At 38.3% G+C, this 21,547-nt stretch overlaps 1 protein-coding gene across 3 annotated transcripts in view; it reads right to left on the minus strand.

The window, feature by feature from the left end:
• The window catches only part of ARHGAP15 (Rho GTPase activating protein 15), a 558,688-nt gene that overhangs the window by 479,561 nt on the left and 57,580 nt on the right, over positions 1 to 21,547 (minus strand). For all 3 annotated transcript variants that reach the window (XM_042466422.1, XM_042466424.1, XM_042466423.1), the window contains 3 exons: positions 17,577 to 17,651; positions 10,544 to 10,602; positions 2,746 to 2,833 (listed from right to left, as the gene is read on the minus strand). In XM_042466422.1, coding sequence (XP_042322356.1) covers positions 2,746 to 2,833; positions 10,544 to 10,602; positions 17,577 to 17,651 — 222 coding nt within the window. The remainder of the gene's footprint in view (positions 1 to 2,745; positions 2,834 to 10,543; positions 10,603 to 17,576; positions 17,652 to 21,547) is intronic.

A 21,547-nucleotide genomic window follows, 5' to 3' on the forward strand; every position in this document is an offset into this window, starting at 1 on the left:
TTTAATAATGTATCCGTCTTTTTGGTAAATCACATCATTTGCTTGCTAAAATAAGTTTGCTATGTTATTAAAATCATACTACAATGAACAAACATTGGTTACATTATATTACTGAATTAATGGTTGAATTCATCCATTCTCTAAAGTAAACAATACTTGAAATAAAATCAGTAAACAAATAATTTTAAGAACATTGCATCTGTACATGTACTTCTGTTGCTGATGTCAACAATTACAGCAGGGTGAATGGTTTGTTGAAAGCAGCACATTAGTTGCATCAGTAACAAATCAGCTTTCCTCCATAAAACTTCCTTGACTAAAAAATCCCTCCCCCAATTGTTATGCTGTATTACTTAGGGGTACTTTGGCAGTTGGAGAATTCATCCCTTAATGAAATACGATATAATGATCTCATGTTTTGCAGCAAAGATTTGATCCTGTAGCACAGTATTCAGATATTTTATTGATTGATTGACATACTACTGATGAAACACTATGTACTTGTATCTTTGTTACTGTCCCCATAAAGATTTTAAATGGTCAACAAGGTCCATTCCACTTCCCCAAATATTATGCATTTACAGCTACTGTCCCAATTTTTCTTTTCCAATGCACTATGTAACACTGCTTCTCAACCTCCAGCCCTCCAGATTTTTTATTTTAATCTACAGAATCTCTAACCATCATATATACTGACTGAGATTTTGGGGAACTGAAATCCAGATCTTCTGGAGAGTAACAGGCTGAGAACCACTGCTGTACAGGAAAATCACACCTTCCCTCCAAAACCATTTTTGCCCTCAAAATCTCTCATCTTCAAGGAGGGGTCTGGGTCCTGTCACAAGAGGCTGCTATCCCTTTCCAGAAAATCCCATTCTGGTGCTTTGGATCCTATTCCATTTTTATTTATGGCTGTTATTGTGATGAAAAATATTGTGCCAAGATTGAACCAGCCCTTCTCCAGTAAACTCAGAAAGAGGCAACAGCAACTTCAGCTATGCTGGAAGCAGAATATGTGATAGGGAATTGTGCGTTTAACAAACAGATCATATTCAGCTAGACAATGTTCTTTGACTGTGGGAAAGTGTGGACTATTTGGTTTTCTGAAAACAGTAATTCAGGAGTTTTGTGCTTATTGGGTCACAAGGCCATCTGCTCTATTAATCCTGCTCCTTTAAGCCTGTGAAAGGAACAGGTTATTATTTGCTCAGTGGAAAATCAGTAGTACTCTGTACATGCTCTGAGCCATTTCCACATCTAGCCACATTGCTGGCTAGAAAAAAAGTGGGTGGCTACTAAGTCTTGATATAGATTTTGGACTCTTGAACATCAGGTTCCAAGCCATACATATTTTAATAGCTGTTCTCATTATTTTCAGTTTTATTTGCCTATCCAAACCTTACAGAAACAAAAGAGTCTCCACAAGGGCTCCTCTGAGCACTAGATTCCAAGATATTTCCAGTTCAATACATATTTAATTAATATCCTTGTTTAAAAATTAAAAGAATATACTATCCTACCACTGTAACATATTATCAGCAAGAGATATGTGACATGTTTTGCCTCTTTTCTTTCCCTCAATAAGCCATTAAAGGAGATGGACAAGTTGCCCTATGGCTAACAATACCAAAGGCACAAATAAGTAACAAAAAGAAACAAACAGTGTGTGTGGGGAGGGCAAGGGGCAGAGCTCCATATCACCTACCATATCGAAATTTATTTATTGTTTCTGACTCCTGTCACATAGTGCACCTTTTTGGTCACCCATCAAACCAATACAGTTTGGCAGGTTTGATCAAGCCTTGGGATGCCATCACAATAGGGCTCTGTCAAACCTGTCCCTGTTCAGTGTAGAGTGTCACAGTTTTATAGGTTTCTGTTTTTCATAGTCCAGAGAAGAGGAGGCTCCATCTCTGCAGTAACTAGCACTGAAGGGAAACATGCCATGATTATTTGTCCAACGTATCTGTCACATCTGTGAAGCCTACAGTCGGTGGCCTTTCCTTGAGGCACAATTAAAAAAAAGTATGGTGAATTCTGCTCTGAGGTGCATTAACCATATTAGATAGTGTCGTAAGGAATATTCAGGAAACGTTAGGCAGCTATAGAAGATGTCACATTCATATGAAGATAAAAATCACTTTGCTAACTTACAGTGGTTTGCTCTTTGGTTACACCCCATATTAAGGTGCCATTTATAACTACTTTATTATTATTTATGATATGCAAGGCACTTTATAGCAAACTCAATAGCAACTTAAATTCATGTATTAAAGATGCACACACAGGGTTTAATACAATTTACATCTTATAATATCCTTTGTAACAGATTCTCATCGCATCATCTGTTAAGCATTTATTAGTAATGCATTTTATAACATACTTTATAATACATTATTTGAGGAAGTAGTTGCATTTAGAGATCATTTCATAAATAAGAATAAAGCATTTATAACTGGCACCTTAATTTAAAGCGTTACCTCCACATTACTGGAGAGCCACTCACCATCCGTCTCACTTTGCAATTATTCTCAAAAAGCACCTCTTAATAAAAGATATGCTGAGTTCTATTTCCCCTCCTCTCTCATCTGATTAAAAGTTTATTGAGCCATTTTCTTACATCTGCTCTCAGATGTCGAAGCTTTAACTGCACTGTGAGAGGTTTTTTTTTTTTTATGATGATGCCAAACTTTTTATTCAACAGCATTTCTGAAAAGAGAAGACGTGAGAAAGATAGCTGCTTACCAGATTGGCCACAGCTGGCTGCTTGGATTCTTTGTAAAATTCTATTTTCCAACCCGTGAGAACAAGCCAAGAAGTAGTCCAGTTTTTCCTTTGAAGAAATAGCAACATAAAAATGAACTGACCAATTAAACAAATACCAATTATTTTGTTATGAAAAACAAATTCACTTTTGCAGGCCAAGTTTCTAAACTATTTATGAATTGTATAGGCAGCACGTGTCATTCTTAAGTGTCTTAACAATTATTCCAATTTATAGCAACCTTACCATAGGGTTTTCTTGGCCAGATTTATTTTGAGAAGAAATTACCTTCCTCTAAGGCTAAGAAGGTGTGATTGCCCAAGGTCAGGCTTCACAGCCTACATGGGGATTTAAACTCTGGTCTCCTGGAATCCCTCTGTCTTGGTATCAACTGTGACATGTTTCTGGATTCCCCCACTCAGCTGGCTGAGTATTAGTTTTTTATATGCTGTTTTTATATATTGTTTTATTGATTGTACTGATTATTATGTATTTTATATGAATTTGTATGCCGCTTTGATCAAATTGGAAAAGTGGGATAGAAATAAGCTTTATTATTATTATTATTATTATTATTATTATTATTATTAATCCTAATCCAGCACTCAAGCCACAACACCACATTGGGCCCAGACATTCATTTATCACAGAATCCACAGACCGGAGACATAAACTGAAGATATGCATGTGAAAAGCAAATATAATGGAACATTCTTGACATGTAAAAGGTTTAGATATCAGCTGATGGGTTTTGCTAGAGCTCTAATTAATGTGTGAGGATTATGAGCATAATCTACCAGGAAAGGGTTTTCAATAGAATGCTGTCCAATTTTCAAAACTAGAGAGAACCATAAAATGCAGGTAAGAGTGATACTAACTTGTAAAATATGTTTCATTACAACTCATCTAATATTGATAGAATACCAGCAGAATGCAAGGTGTGGCAAAAATAGACACGGAGATCTGAAGGATCTTTTCAATCTGTATCAACCTGTTCATGTTCCAAGATCTTTATAGGAGACCATTCTCTTGATTCCACCACATTCACAGGCATGTGTGGTGGGAACACAGGAGAGCGCATTCTCAGTGTCCGTTCCCAGGCCTAGGAACTCTCCTATGGGAGATTAGGATGGCTCCCTCTTTGCTCTCATTCTGTTGGGAAGGGGAAATCTTAGTTGGTTGTTTTAAACGATTTTAATTCTATGAACAATTTAACTGCATTTTAACCATAACTGATAATATGCTTTCATTTATGTCTTTGCATGTGCATTGTTACCCGAAGACCAGGCTCCCAATTGCCCCTCATATATCAATTTAATATTAAAAGGGATGCTGGAGTGAGTGATGGGTGAGTGGCCTGGAAAGGTGACCCTAAGGCTGAAATCCAGCCATACCATATACGGAAATCCAGTTGGCTCTTGCAAGGAGGAAGCAAGGAGAGCCATCACAATTAGATCCGACTAATCCCTTTGTATATGGAAGGCAATGATAGGATAATGGTCAAAAGAGGAAGGAACATTAGCAACCTAAGATACGTAGAGGTCATAATACCATTAGCAGAAACAAACAAAGACCTGGAACAGTTACTGAAGAAGGGTAAAGAGGAAAGTGCTAAGTTTGTATTAATGCTGAACACTAAAAAAAAAAAAACCCCAAAAATAATTACCATGGAAGAGCTAGAAGAAATCAACCTAGACAATGAGAAAATTGAAATAGTTAGAGTTCCCATACCTTGGTTCAAATATTGATCAGAGCAGAGACTGCAGTCAAGAAATCAGAAGAAGACTAGGATTGGTAAGGGTAGCTATGAAAGAACTGGACAAGATCATAAAGTGTAAAGACAAAACTCTGAATGCTAAAGTAAGAATCATTGTATTCCATGTACGGAACGTGAGAACTGAACTGTGAAAAAAGTCGATAGGAAGAAAATTGATTATTTGGGATGTTGTGCTAAAGTACTGAGAATACCATGGACAGACAGCCAATCGTGCTTACCTCCCATGATTTAATCATAATTGAGGTGTCCTGCTTCTCTCCCGTCAGCAAAGTATTCATGGAGCAGCCATTTCTCCAATAACAGAAGTTCCTGTTGTTGAAAAATGGCTGCTCCGTGAATGTTTTGATGATGGGAGAGGAGCGGAATGCCTCAATGATGATTAAATCATGGGAGGCGAGCATGACTGGCTATCACACCCATGCACTTTGGGAATGATTTAGCCACATCTTAGCCACAGTAAGCCTCCGTGTAATAATTGCCCTAGTCTTAGAGGGTCATATGGTTGAAGTCCCAATCAGTAGCTGGAATGAAGACCTGACTAGCGCTATTGACATGATCGCTCCCAAACATCCTCTCTAACCCATTACTAATTGGCCCCCATGGTATACTGGGGACCTCAGGAATCTGAAACGAGAAGGACTATGACTGGAGTGCAGATAGTGGAAAACTCGACTTCCATCCAACAACACACGCTATAGAGAACATCTCTATTCCTATAAGATGGCAATATGTGTAGCAAAGGAAGCTTTCTATTCCGCATCTGTTATATAGATTTCTATTCTACACATATTCTACATGTATTGTGTCTGCAAATTTGTGTCCAGCCAAACTGTTCAGGGTGGTGAGAGGTTTAACTCAGGCATTCTCTCCATGGATCCAATTCTAGAACCTCCAGCAGTTTGCTTCGCAGATAAAATATCTCAGATAAAAGTCAACCTAGAAGTCATTATTATAGGGGAGGTTGACACTGGAGTGTCCAGAGACTCTGTGAGTAGGATTACACTGGATGAGCTTCAATTGGTGAGTAATACCGATGTGGACAAGCTGTTGGGGCAAGTGAGGAAGACAACTTGCCTTCTCAATCCTTGTCATTCTTGGCTGATCATCTGGGTTCATGCAATTAGATTTCAAATAGAAAATAGCATTAACGCATCTCTCAGAGAGAGATATTTTCCATCTTGTTTAAAAGAAGCAGTGGTATGGCTGCTTCTTTAAAAGCTGTCCCTGGATACCGTGGACTTCGACAGCTATAGACCAATACCAGATTCCCCTTTTCTAGGCAAGGTGATCGAGTGGGCAGCTGCCTTCCAGGCAATCTCAGATGATACAAATTATTTAGAACCAGCCTCACAGTGGGATAAGTTGTTGAGACTGCTATGGCTGCCTTAGTGGTTGAGCATTGACTTGGGGAGTCTGTCCCTGCTGTTGCTTCTGGACTTTTCAGTGGCATTCAGTACCTTCAGTCATGGTATCCTTCTGGAACACCAGGGGGATTTGGGACTTAGAGGCACTGTGATTCAGTGGTTCCAGTCCTATCTCTCCAGCAGGTTCCAGATAATGGTGTTTGGAGATAGCTATTCCTCAAAAAAGGAGGCTGTTATATGGCATACCACAAGGTGTCAGTCTATCCCAAATGCATCTACATGAAACTACTGTGAGAGATCATCTGCAGGCAGGGAGTGGGATGCTATCAGTATGCCGACGATACCCAAATGTATTTCTCTATGCCTTCAGATACAGCTTCAGCTAAAGACAGTGTGTTTCCTCTGATAGAATGCCTGGAGGAGGCTGGAGGAGGAAAAACAAATTGAAACTGAATCCAGAGAAGACAGAGGCGCTTACTGTCAATTGTCTGAACCTGGATTTGAAGGTGTATCAACCAGTCCTGGATGGAGTTATACTCCCCCTGAAAGACTGCGTTTGCATCCTGGGGATGCGTCTGGATCTGTTGCTCCAAATGACAGCTCAGATAGATGTGACAGCCAGAAGTGCTTTAATGAATTAGATTAATTAGAAGTTCTTCCACTGTTACGCCAACTGTGCCCCTACCTAGAGTTGGAGGAATTAAGATGGTAGTGCACACACTGATAACCTGAAGCCTGGACTTCTGCAAAGTACTGTACATTGGGCTACCTCTGTACCAAGTTCAGAAATTGCAGTTCAAAACAGGGCAGCCAGGTTGATTATTGGGACCTCCAGGAGTGATAACATTATACCAATATTAAAATCACTCCACTGGCTGCCAGTTTCCGAGCAAGGTAGAGAATGTTGGTTATTACTTTTAAAGCCCTACATAGTTTGTGTCCAGGTTACTTTCAGGATTGCCTCCTCCCGTATAATCCACCCCATACACTCAGGTACTCTGGTGGACATTTACTCCAGTCAGCCAAGACTAGGTTGGCAACTGTCAGCCAAAGGACTTTTTCTTCAGCCGCCCTAGACATTGGAGAGACCTGCCAGAAGAGACTAAGCAGCTGCATACACTGTCTGAATTTAAAAGAGCATTGAAAACCAGTCTCTTCCAGTAGGCTTATCCAGATGATTTTTAAATTATACATTTTAAAGGACAAAATTTTAGATGTGGATGGTTTTAATATGTGCACATCTTATTTGTCCTTTTAAATTGATGTGTGTTTTAACCAATGTGTTTTAACTGAAATTGTTTGTCTTCAGTTAATTGTTGTCCCCCATCTTGATCCATGGAGAGAGGTGGGTAAGAAGCAACAACAACAACAACAACAAAAACAACAACAACAAGACATATATTTTCCCATTTTGCCATTTTGTAGACTGCAACATCTTTTTGCTGTTTTTTTTCTTTTATGGAAAGCTATAGGGTAAAAGTATAAGTTGGAACAATCCAAAAGACTTAGGCTGTCAGTTCAAGCATGTTATTTCTGGTACATAGCAATTAATATGTGTGTATGTTGTGTACCTTCAAGTACTTTCAGACTTATGGCAACCTTAAGGCAAACCTATCACGAGGTATTTTTTGGCAAGATTTGTTCAGAGGAGGTTTGCCATTGCTGTCCTCGGAGGCTGAGAGAGTGTAACTTGCCCATGGACACCCAGTGAGTTTCATGGCTGAGCTGGGAATTGAACCTTAGTCTCCAGAGTCATATTCTAACACTCTCTATACCATGTTGTGTCTCTTCATATGATTAATAGTAAATGCAAAATAGATGTAACTTCTCTTATAGATATCACTTCATTGAAGTAAAGGTACAGTCCTAACCTTAGGCTTCAGAAACTGCAAAAATTCATCCAGTTTGACTCCACTTTAACTCAATGCTATGGGATTCTGGGAACTGTAGTTTGTTGTGGCAAAATAGATTTTAAAAGTAGGATATGTAAGAAGGGCTTCATTTGTAAGAGCCCTGTCTTCCTTTATATTTTATTTTGGGGTAGGGGGATTGCTCCCATGTTGCCTATCTGGGTTATGTGTTGGTCCTGCATCTGAAAAGACTGCAAGCTACAGTTCCAGAGCACTATGAGAGAAAGCAGCATATAGAGAAAATATATGTACAGCTCACTTATGTTCTTTAGGGAATACAGTTTAGAAAAAAAATGTTCAGTTGATGGTAAAGTCTATTTGAGACAAAAATCATGTGAATTAAATTCATTCTAAAAAATGAGATAATGTTGCTTTTTGCTTAGTGGTCCAAAAAGAGACAATTTAGTAATATGTTTATAAGAAACAAACAAGAATCTACAAAAAAAAAAAAAAAAAAAAAAAAAGCTGCAGGAAAATGATGCAAAATAGAAGTAAAACAATGCCACCATCAGTTTAAAAAAAAAAAACTCTGTAAACTATGGTTTTGATTCTTTTTTTATTCTTTTTTTAAAAAAGACATGACCCACACAGCTGCATAACAGAATATCCACCTTCCAGCTGTTATGTAAAACGAAAGCAATGGCTTCTACTACACCTTGCCATGGCCATTGTATTTGCATTCTAGCAAATGGACACCGGATGGCAGCACACTATAAGACCAATGTGGTTTACATTGCTATATGTCCATAAAGATGCAGCATGTTTTAAGTTTGAGTGGGCAGATTCAGCTTTATAAGTATAATAGCAACTTTGATTTACCCATGTTTAATATATGTGAATGAAATGGCAATTCAGGCATTCTGTTCAAAATGTAGATATGAAGAATTGCTCAAAGATGTCAGATCTTTAATCTTGGGCAGTTATGCAGGTTGTTGTTGTGTACCTTCAAGTCATTTCTGACTTATGGAGACTCTAAAGCAGACCTCTCACAGGGGTTTCTTGGCATGTTTCTTCAGAGGGGGTTTGCCATTGCCATCCTCTAGAGGCTGAGAGGCTGTGACTTGCCCAATGTCACCGGGTCAGTTTCATGGCTGAGAGGAGAATCAAACCCAGGTTTCCAGAGTCATAGTCCAAAGTTCAAATCACTATACCACACTGGGGGTATGTGACTTTAAAACATGATCAATGAATGGAGAATAACATCCAACATCCACAAGGCAGTGATACCTTTATTTGACCAACCAAAATGGAGAATGTGCACTGTGATATTATAGTCTTGTCAGTGAACTATGCATCTGTGTCATTAAACTAAAAGTCTGTTATATTTATTACACTCTTCTAAGTGGGCTATATAGTCTTCCAATCTTTCTCCTGCCGGGTTTACTGTTTGACTGCTGACTGCCTCTTGACATACCACTTGTGCTTTATACACCAAAATATAACACTTTAGAGCAGGGCTAAACAACTTCATTGAGTCTAGAGACTTTCCCCTACCCCCAGGAATCCCTGCAGGCACAACTCCTCCACCGCTGTGTTGCTGAAATTTGGCTGCAAATTATAATGTTGAGTTTCACTGGCAAATCAGAAAAGGCCATCAAAACAATCAAGAAATGCTTGTTGTAATAGCTTTTAGCTGTTTGCCACCAAATCTCAGCATCATGATTTTGATGCCAAATTTCAATGGCACAGGTTTGGAAGGAAGGTCCAGGAGCCACCAAAATGGCCTCGGGACGCATGTGGCCTTTGGGCTGTATACAGTTCACTCCTCCTTAAGAGATATGGCAAGATTGTCACTCTCTGGGTAAAACATGAGTTTATAAGACTATCATGGGATCATCACCAATGATGTATGCTTGAACCATTTCTAAGTGTCGAAGCAGCTGTAAGGGAATACAGGTATGTGACTCTGGACACTGAACTGCGGAGCTGGGATTGCCTTTTTAAAAATCTGCTAATCTATTCTCAAATCCCTTGATGTATTTTCTACATTCAAAAATAACTAATTACAAATGACATTTCCAGTTCCAGTTTGAAAAGCAATGATTTTCCTTCCTGTCAGATTAGAATCTGAGCAGAATGATCCATGTCTTTGCTACTGCCAGTTTTAAGTCTTCTGCCTGCGGCTGAGAACAGAAGTGGCACAAGAACTACAGCTTGCTAATACAGCACCTTTTATAAAACTTATGAAAAAGGAGCATGAGGTACAAATCTCCAGATTGTTCCCCAGTTCAGGTAAAAAAAGGAAAGAAAAAAAATCACTTTAAAGGAGACTTCCTCAACCCTCAATACCTTTCTCAGAACTTATGCCACCCATCAATTTCCAGCCAGTAAAACCTCCAGCATAGCTGGCTGAGGCCAATAGGAGCTGCAGTCCTACAGATCTTCAAGGCATTTTGTTGAAGGATGACTCATGTAAAGATTATATTTGATATTAGTGATTCTTTTCACATTGCATATTTATTAAATTTTAATTTTCTAAAGCGTGAGTCCCCAAAACATCTTAAAATACCATTAAAGAAAAAAGCTGTGTCAGGAAAAGTTAATGTTTATGGCCCCATTGGCATTACTCGAGGTGGGGACCTTCCTATGAAATCATAGTTTTGCAAAAGCCTTGACTTCCTTGGTTGTACATTATGCATCTTGGTAAAAGGTAAGTGATTGCTTTTTGTCAATACTCCTTGAATAGATAATGGATGACTTAGCACTTTGTCAGATTGCCAAATCTTACCTTAGCTTCTTGCCTTCATCTGCAATTTTTGCTTTTAGTAGACACCCTTCTTTAATTACCTGAAATTAAAACAGAACAAGAATATGCAAAATTCTTATTTTTGCCTCCACATTTTTATAAATCGACATACTATTAACTAAAGCACTTACCACCCTGCTTTATATAGTTTTATCATATGTTAGTGTATTTTAATAATATGTTTAAAACTTCAGTTGAGGTCTAAATATTCTGTGATTGGCAGTACAGCCAGGTAATGTCTGAAAAATGAATGCCTATGAAGATATAAATGATGTAAGAAAATATACCAAATGAAGGTGAACTTGCTACTTGCGAATGTACTTGCTACTTGCTAAAGTGCTTGCTGCTTGCTAAGGTGCTGCCAGAGCCGCTATCTCCAGGAATTGTTAGAACACTCTACGGATTGAAAATATTCTAATAAAAGATTTCCTGCATGGAAGATGTTTTCTGCACACAATATTCTTTGAAAAAGAATAAGTCTCCATCAGCAGCATTTTACATACAGGAAACAATGTTTTTCTGCAGTTTTCAGTCTTTCTTGCAGTAGGAAGAAAATTTCTAAAAATTTTCATTGCTTCTTTTGAGAATAAAATTAAAGGAGCATTATATCCCTAACTCTGACAGGGCTCAACATAGCTGTCATCAGTATCAGGGTGATGTGGAGCTTGTAGAGCAATATTCATCACATCTGAGGAAGAACACATCCTATGATAATACATAGTCCATGGCTGCTCAGTTGTATGGGTGGTATTGCTCATTAGTAAAGGTAGCAAAGGCTTCTCATTACATCTCATCCCTTGCCAAAGGAATGTCCAGTCAAGGGAAAAGTATCCTATTCAGGTAGGAATGAGTGAAAAAGTAATTCTGCAAATTTGATTTTGTAGATTAGAATTCATAGGAATACATAGCCAAATACCCTTTGAGTCAAGAATCCATATTTTTCTGAATTTGTGATGCAATCCACAATAATAATAATAATAATAATAATAATGAGAATGCCTCTAATGACATACAAAAACTTGAGGAATGAAGAATGAAACAATATGTAATTGTAAAGTGTGCACAAACATGTTTTAGGAGAAAGGTGGGATACAGATCTAATAAATGAAGAAATGCATAAGTAGGTATTGTTAAATTTAACCCAGGGCTGAGCAACCTCATAAATTGGAGTATAAATATGAGGATCGTATGTGCCACCCATCTTTAGTTCTTGGAGAATCACATCTTCTCCATGATCCCACACATTCCAAAAACATTTTAATAAAATGTGGTGATATTTTCACTATATTTTATGTTGCTGAGTGGATTTTTGCTCCAGGAGGAACCTTTCTTCAAAAATCAAAGTGACCAGAAGTCACCTAAACTTTTGAAACCAAGGCTTCCACTCTAGAATAAAGACACATGGTATAAACTGTAGAAAAAATTCTCCTGGCATGCCTTAGAGGATGTAAGGGATCTTGTCCAGTAAAAATGTTTTGCAGTTGGTAGAGGCATCATGAGAGTGCCTGGGTTCTACATTGGGCTGCCAAGAGTAGCATGTAGTTCAAACCTGCATTTCCCCCACTCTTGTTTACATCAAAGGGGAATATTATAAAATGTGCACATAAAAATATATGCATGAGAAAATTTAGACCACAATGCATATAAATCTCTGTGCGGAAAGGAAAATGTTATGGAATCAGGGCCAGAATGAGCTCTCTACTGGAGACTAAGCTTGACAGATCCACCATTCCTGCATCTAGTTGAGCTGGTCTCATTGTATTATCCACAATGTCAACTACTCTGTTGGGCATGAACCAGTCCCAAAGCAATCATGTAGCATAAAAAGAGAGAGAGAGAGAATAAGAGAAAAGAAATAAAAGATCTAGCTTTTCACTTTCCTCTGAGGGGAAAATAAAAGAGAAAGTCTGTCCAATGCAATCACCATGGCCATCAAACAGTAACTAAGTGGGGCTTTTAACTAGCAGAAACCCATATGAGGAAGTGCAAAGAGACCATAAAAATGCAACTAGGCTAAAATACAGCAACTGATACTTTATTGGTTGGACAAAGTAAGATTTGGAAACAGATCTTGTAATGAGGTATGCTCAGTTAATATGAATATTAGACTTTGATCCATAAGACAGGAAAGCAACCTGTTGCCAGAGTCTAAAAAGCCATAATGGACAAACTAGGGATGTTGACGCTGGCCTGGAGTCTTTGTCCATCTTGGAAAACAAAGCCAAATGGCAAACTGCAAAAGCACCTCATCTCCCACTGTCAAGGAAATAGTTGCTTGAGAGCTATCAGTGCTTAACTGTCTTGTCTACTTTCATGGAATGGAGACCTGCTGAATTAGCTTGGACTTGTACACCCCACGGTGAGCTATTGTACTGCCTTCAGGGAGGATGGCAAACACATGTAGACTTTAAAGAGAGTAAATATCTGTACTGATTGACTTTACCCTGTGTATTTCCAACCCCACTGTTTTGGGTTTTTTTTTTAACCTTGCATGAGGCCATGTTTGTCCCACCCAGGGGTATTCCCTTCACTCTTAGGAGACCAGCCAACTTAGCAAGATCTTAAAAACACAAAGAGAATCTCTTTCTTTGACCTATGCCTCTCTCTTTGACCTGTCTCCCTGATTTCTGCTGCTCCAATCATCTTCTCCACTAGGTGGGTGAGAAAATCTATGTGTGTTTTAGCCTGTAGTAGTTTAAGCTTAGTTCAAGCACCCTCAGATTAGTTAAATTAGAGATTTATCTTCCACACTATCCCCTCTTTTTGCTTCATGAAACAGTTTGCATTGACTGTAGACTGTTTTGTTGATTTCTACTGCTATCTTTTTCTGTATTTTTAATAAACAAATAATAGCTTTAGCTGCAAAATCAGCTTGTCTTTCTGCTTCATTTTTTCTTAGAGCCATTAATTGTCTGTTTTTAAAGCTGTCTGCCTATAAGATCCTGCAGAGAGCTATTGCTTAAAAGAATCTGCACAATTTATGACCCTAAGTTATACTGTATGCAGCTATCAACTATGTTTTTGCTGCTTCCTGGGACTGCCAAGGACAAGGAACTCATAGTCAATCAAAGTACAACACTGTGATAGTGGATTGCATTCAGTCCGATAAGTCTCAGTAGAACTGCCTTAGACAAGCATGATGTTTCTACTCCACCACACAACTTCATTTAATTTTAGCTGTAGCAATGAAATGCTGAGCTTAAAATAGTCTTTTGATTTAAGGCATGAAAAGCAACATGCCTTTGCATACTAAGTATACACAAAAGTATGCAATAGTAAGAGAAGCATACAGTGGGACCTTGTTATTTGCTGGGGTTTGGTTCAAGGATCCCCTGTGGATAACAAAATCCGTGTATGCTCAAGTCTCATTAAATATAATGACACAGCAAAATGGTGACCCTTGTATCAAATAGCAAAGTCAAGGTTGGCTTTATGGAATTAATACTTTTTTGGAATCTGTGGATAAGGAGGGCCAACTGTACTTTGAATTTTCATGAACAAGCCATTGGTTTGGTGCCATTTGTGGGGTCCCTCAGGGTTCTGTGTTGTCCTCTATGCTATTTAACATATACATGTTAAATAGCATAGCACTGGGAGAGGTTAGCATAGCACTGGGAGAGCACAGCACTGGGAGAATAGCACTGGGAGAGGTTATCCGGAATTTTGAGGTGTGTTGTCTTTGATATGCTGATGACACTCAACTCTATTACTCCTTTACACCTTAATCAAAGGAGGCTGTCTTGATCCTAAACCAGTGTCTGTCATCAGTAATGGACTGGATGAGGGCAAATAGATTGAAACTTAATCCAGAAAAGATACAGGTGCTTCTGGTCAGTTGGAAGGTAGATCAGGGAATATGGATTCAGCCTGTGTTAGGAAGGGGGTCACACTCTCCCTGAAGATGCAGGTTTGCAATATGGGAGTACTACTGGATTCAGCTTTGAACCTGGAGGCCCAGGTCTCTGCAGTGTCCAGGAGTGCTTTAAAACATTTAAAACTTGTGTGGCAACTACGCCAGTTCCTTGAGATGCCAGATCTGGCCACAGTGGTACATAACTTGGTTATATCCTGTTTGGACTACTGTAATGTGCTCCACTTTGTTTCCAGACACAATTCAAAGTGCTGGTGATGACCTTTAAAACTCTATATGGCTCAGGTTCAGGATATTTGGCAAAGCATGTCTTCCTCTATGAGCCGGCCAGGGCTCTGAGGTCCTCAGGTTGGTGGGGACATGAGAGAGAGCCTTTTCTGTAGCTGTCCCTAGACTCTGGAACTCCCTTCCCAGGGAGACCACAATGACCCATTCCCTGATGGCCTTCCACCGACAGGTGAAAAACCTTCCTTTACAGACAGTCAAAGTAAAAAACTTTTAAAGAACACCCTGGGATATTGTTTTAATGTATTTTACACATTTTAATCTTCTTTTTTATTTTATCGTAGTAGTTTAATATTATTTTAATATATTATTTTTGTATCATTTTAACTGTATTGTTTTTAATGTTGTAAGCCACCCTGAGTCCCAGTCCTGGGAGAAAGCAGGATATAAATAAATATAATAAATAAATAAACAAATTGGGAATATGGTGGACAATCTATGTGTGACATCATATACAAGCTTTGTGAATTCCTGAGAACTCTGAAGTCCTTGTAATATTGCATATATACTATGTAATTGTTGTTGTGTGCCTTCAAGTCATTTCTAGCTTATGATGACCCTCAAGTGATCCCATTACAGGATTTTCTTGGCATGTTTCTTTAGAGGGGGGTTGCCATTGCCATCCTCTGAGGCTGAGAGAGTGTGACTTGCCCAAGGTCACCCAGTGGGTTTCATGGCTGAGCAGGGCTTCAACCCTGGTCTCTTGAATCATAGTCCAATTCTCAAACCACTACACCATGCCAGCATACATACTATGCATTCACGTATCCCTTTCAAAATGAGCACAGAAAGAAAAACATGTTTCACTGACTTCAAACCTATGAATCAAGATTAGCAACTACAAATATATTTTTGTTATGACTGCCAAAGCCCTCAGCCTTCTCCTACCCCATGGCATGAAGATTATAGCAAACATCTCCCCCCCCCCTTTTTTTTTTCATTCTCTACTTTACATATCTGTCATGTTGTTGCCAGAACAGGTACAAGGAAGCTATTTTCCCTTGACTAAAAACTATGCTGGAGGAAGCTTTTGTTTACCATTAAACTTTCTGACTAGTTACTCAGATCCCAGTTTTAGTTATCTTTGCCTACTTGCCTAAGTACTTTTCCCATGGAAAAAGACAAAAATTGGGCTGGCTAGGACAGTGAACAGTGTAATATTCCATCCCTTCCTTTTGACCCAGAGTCAATGAACAGGGTTTGGAGATAAGGAGTACTGCTGATGAACCAGAGCATAGATAGATTTAGTGTGCTGCATTGGTTAAAATATTTTCATCAAAGTCCTTCTAAGAGAATTCAGGTTATCCTTCCAGTCCTTCCCCAGATGGATGACATGAGGTTACTGAACATGAAATGTCCTTACAGCACTTGCTATCTTTTCTGCCTCAATAAATATCCATCATTTCTTTGTGTTTTTTTTTCTTTTCTTTTTTTAAAGTGTTGCCCTTCCTGTACCTTTCCAGCTGAGGAAAGTTTGAGGGAACACTAGCCGTGAACAAAAAAATGAGCACAGAAATAAGGCAGAAGATTCAAGGGCTCTATTTAGATTTATTTAGGAATGCTTAATAATCATGTATGTTTTAATATTACATAGATGCATGACTGTTCCACAAGACAGCTCTGTTTCAGTCTGAGGCTGCGTATTTTACATATTGAAAATGAAAAAAAAAAGGAAATGCTCTTCAGACATGTTATTGAGACTATCAGGACATTGTCTTACTGAGGAAATAAAGTGTAAAAACCAAGGACTAACAAAACAGGTATTTGGGCGCATGGGGCAGCTTTTTGTTGAAGGAGTGAGGCTTCTGTGCACACATGGAGTATAGGTTGTCCCTTATCTGGAATTCCAAAATCCAAAATACTCTGAAAACCAAAACTTTTTCATGGGAGGTTGACACAGTGAAACCTTTGCTTTTCATGGTTCAGTGTACACAAATTTTTCATGCTCAAAATTATTACAAATATTGCATATAAATTACATTTAGAAGATGGAGTTTATCGCACAGGCCCTAAAACAGGTCCATTGCGTTACAAAACAAGTGTGCACAGGGGTGCACACGGAATGAGATGGGGCTAGGGACGGCATTTTACTGCACACTAGAATGTTGTTGCTGCCGCCAGGCATTCCAATCGCGTCCTCTCTCTGTTCCAGAGGGCGCGATTTCTGAGAATGCTTTAGGACAATAATAACTCCCTGCATCCCAGAACCCAGTTGCATCTGTTAGGGAGCAGGCGGGTTATTTGTCAATGTGATAATCTCCATTGCTTTTTGTGCTGAGTTTACACATCCCCTAAAGACCAAATGGGGAGATGTGGAGGTAATCTATAGATCCCAAGTAAAGAGTCCCTATTTTAAGAGCTTCCTGGAAACTTGAAAATAACTCAAGTGGCGAACAGAACATCACACCAATTTATTTCTTTATTCTAAAATAATGTGTTCCTTTCATTGAATAGCACACTCTTTTTAAAAAAATAAAATAAAATAAAGTCCAACCTAGCATTTTATCTAATCGTACTTAATTTGCTAAACACAGCCAATCATTTTTGTAAAAACCAAAGTCATCCTAAAATAAATATCCACTAGTATGACTGAAATGTTAAGTTTAATTTTCTTGACTTAATGGATAATTGAAATTGTATATCATTCACTGCGATGGTATGCGGCTTCCAAAATTACTATTTTCACTGTTTAACCAACCTTCCCCCCAATTTTTGGTTCTCTTTATCCTACTAATATATTGAGGCATCTGCAGCCATAAGTACTTATCCTTCAAAAACCATGCATTACATTTTGATTAATGAAATCTAAAGTAAAGAACTACATCAATAAACTGAAAAGTCTGTAATACAATTGCTTACCATTTGCTCCAGTGGGCTAATGAACTCAGGAAGTGTTAAATTATGTTGGGAACGATTCCTTCTGTGACGGGATATCTAAAAAAATATCAATTTACAAGTCAGAATCTACTGTATCAAGACAAACAAAGCTATAACATAGAATGATAGACAGAAAATAATTTAACAGAACATATACAGTTTGCATGGCATTAAATGAGGAAATTCTGCATGTTAATAAAATCGGTAAGTGTTAATTGTAATACTCAAAATCTAGACAGAACCTTGGTGTGCTCTGTGTCAACTGATCAAGCATAAGCTCATTAATACTTACAACAGTCTTATAATGAAGGTCAGTATTGTTTTGGCCAGGGCTTCATCCTCTGAGTACTACTGGCCTTGGCCAATAGATCTGTTTTCCAAAATAAATGAAAAATATTTAGGCTTCCAAGCCCAATGCCAAGCTCCTTTGGTTGCTGGTATTGTCCAAAACCCATAGAGTTGAAAGATATGAATCTCATTCCTCTTCCATGTTTTTCTCTGCTCCCCTCACCTAGATGCACTGGTGGCTGCTTTGGTGACAGTAATGGGATTCTGCTTTCTCCTTTCCTTCCTCTCCCCCAATTCAGATGTTCAGATGGATTTCTGCTATGCATGAAAACCAAATGCCAGGCAACACAGAAAATGAAAACTAATATTTATTTTCCAGATCCTCTAGTACATGGGTCTTCATTAAAGCAGAACAGGAAAAACTTTTGCAGCAGTGGCAACAGCTAGGAAAGTGGCCCTGCTGGTGAGTGAATACCTGAGTAGATGAGCAAAACAGAACAAATCTAAGACCTAAATCCAATCATGGGCATGGCCACCAAAAAATATGACTCTAATTTTGTTAACAGATTCAGGCAATCTTCCCCCTTCCTGCATGGTTGCTGCACCCTCCCCCACCCCAAATACCATGCCCTCGGAGGGCCCCTTCTAATGCCCTCTTTGGATTATCACATCATATTTCACCCTCCCATCCTCAGCTCTGCTGAGCTTTGCTGGTCACTTCAGAGATAATGAACTTTACTGGTTGCTTAAGGAGTGGGTAGGAATCCCCTCCCTTCCAATGAATGGCTGGCTGAGGAGCAACTCAATTATTGGATTGCCCTTGGGGCTCAGGTTTTTTGCCCATGAGAAGGCTGAGGAGGTACTCAATGGTTTGACACCTATTTCAGATGGACCCATATTAGATTCCCCACCCCACCTCCACCTTAATAGGTTATAAGTCAAATAAAGTGGCCCTATTTAACCCAAGTCTCTGTGTCTGGTCTCATTCATTCATAGTTGGTCATGAAATATAATTGAATATTAAAATTAAGATTGCCCATGCCATCGTATTTCCTGTTTTTATATATGGTTGTGAAAGCTTGCCAGGGTCAACTCATTTGAAATGCTGTGCTGGGGAAAGTTCTAAGGATACTATGGATTGCTAAAAAGGCAAAAAAACAGGATCCTAGGGGAAATCAAGCTCAAATTGTCCCTAGATGTCATGATGAGTAAACTGAGACTGAGAATAAGAACAATAAAATCAACTAGAAAAATACTGCCTATGTGAAGCATTGATTAGAATTGCATTTGTCTGATTTCTCTTCAGATCCTATAAATCTATTTGTGAGAATGGAGCCAAGTAAAAAATCTGTAGTGTAGATAAGTTCTCAGTGATATCACTTGGCAAGACTCCTCAAGGAAGAGGTCCATAACTATGGTGCCCTGCCATTAACACTCATCAATCTCATGACAACAAGACTTCATCTGAAGAGCTCAACAAGCAGGAAAACCTGTTATGTAGCAGACTTAAATATTCTAGATCCAGTCCATTACACACATATTTAAGGATGTAAATGCAAAATAAATGTTTAGAAAAGTGCAAATGGAAATGTACATGGGGAAAATACATGAAATAAATATTTGCAATGGACATGACCATATGCATTTTCTTTTTGACCTTGCATGTATAATTCTAGGGCTCATTTGCCTTGGCAGCATGAAGATCTGGCACAAACCAATACTGAGGCTTCAGTCTTATGCAGACTTACCACCTATGATTATTTGTTTGATTCCATCACTTTTGTGCTGATAATCCAACACTATTTTAAAAAAAAAAAAAAAACCTAATTCTCCTACTAATTCCAGATAAAGGCATATGATTAAAACTATTGTGGAAAATAGTCCTAAATTAAGTATGAAGGGTATTCAGTGTGACTTGAAACAAACACTTTCTATAGGATTATATCCTGTTTTCTGTCATTGGGGTGGAAAGAGTCAGACCTTAATTTAGCACTTTTCTTCAGATGAAGCAGAAAATCCAAAACTTTTAACTGAAAGAAGCAACACGAATAATTTTTTCATAATTATTTTAGAAGTATAATGTTGGAATGATTACATATCTTCCAACATTTCACAGATGAAAACCAGGACATGTGTGGCCAAGCAACATAGATGTGGTCAAGATGGCAAAAGTTATTAATGAGGAAGAACAAATATGCTAGTAGATGCTAGAGAAGTTTGCTTTTGCCTGAGTATACTGGGAAGCCGAAGTCTTCCCTCTTCTTCCTCTCCTCTCCTCTCCTCCCTGCTGAGCTAGATGACAACAACAACTTTTGCACTTTGAACTCAGTATGAAGCAAGTGAAGTAAGCTAAAGACAAAGGGGGAAATTGGAAGCAGAGAAAAAACTGGGATATTTTAAAAATAGCTGAGAGGGTGAAATGGCAGAGGATTAATTGGGACTGTCCCTCCAAAACTGAGACAGTTGGAGGATATGGTCAAACACTCAGGTGTTTTGCTTTCCTTCTTTCAATAATACTCATGTATTATGTGATAGCCCATCTCTCCCCCCACCCAATGGTAAAACCTAAGGTGTTTTACACAATGTTCCCAGTCTCCCAGACAGGTACTACCTTGCCTGGGGACAGTGGGTGAGGTGATGCTCCTGCTGTTAACATTTCACTTAAGCAACCAATAGATATCACTACTTATTGATAGATTTTAACTTTGGTTTATTTTTCAAGGAGAACATAATTTGCAATATGAAGCTGAAACATATAAAAGCATTTCTTATCTTAGATCTAAACAGAAATATCAGTAAATTTAGATTGGTTTTTAACTATATACCCTGCTTTCTTCCGTAGTAAAGCACATTTAATATATGCTGTTTATAACTTAGTGTCGGACTCTACAAAATGTTCATAATTAATCCAGAGGGCCTCCCTCAAAATATACTTTAAAATATTATGATCCCATATTTTATGGCACACAGTGCTTTCATGTTTATTTGTAAGCACTAACATTTTAAGCCCTGAAACCTACATCTTAGAAAGTGCTCCACTCTCCCAGTGATGGCTAATGAGCTTAATGAATTACCCATTCTGAATTTAATACCATTTCACAGAGAAAACAGAGAAAACAGTCTCTGTGATTCAAAAGTTTCACTGACCTATTTATGAGGAATATCACTTAACAATTTCATTAGGAATGAGTAACAGCTGGTGACATGGCTGTGTCCTAAAGTGTTTTTCTCTCTTAATATTCTGCATCTTAAGCAATTGAGCCTTCATAAGAAATACTTTCGTTAGCGGCAGTCCCTCCTTTGGGGAGAAAAAAAATGTCAGACCACATTTTCTGTATTTTGCAATCTTGTTTTCAGGAGTGTCATGCTCCTGTTTTATTAGCATGTATGGTAAACAAGAATGATTTGCTGATGCTGTTGAGAGAACTTCTAAAATATCAGACTTTCCATTTAGATTTTGGATAGAACTTTAATATTAATGCAAGCAGAGCCATGTATGTAAATTCAAAATAAATTAGTTCCATTTATCTTTTCCTCCCCCCATATCTTTTAATGTTCTACAGATCTGGTACACATATTCATGCTTACAACATCCATATCTAAATCGTTCAGGTCTACATCATTTATATTCGCTCTTAAAGATTCACACTCTTAATTATATTTTA

The sequence above is a fragment of the Sceloporus undulatus genome, chromosome 1, assembly GCF_019175285.1.
Source record: "Sceloporus undulatus isolate JIND9_A2432 ecotype Alabama chromosome 1, SceUnd_v1.1, whole genome shotgun sequence".
Taxonomy (NCBI): domain Eukaryota; kingdom Metazoa; phylum Chordata; class Lepidosauria; order Squamata; family Phrynosomatidae; genus Sceloporus; species Sceloporus undulatus.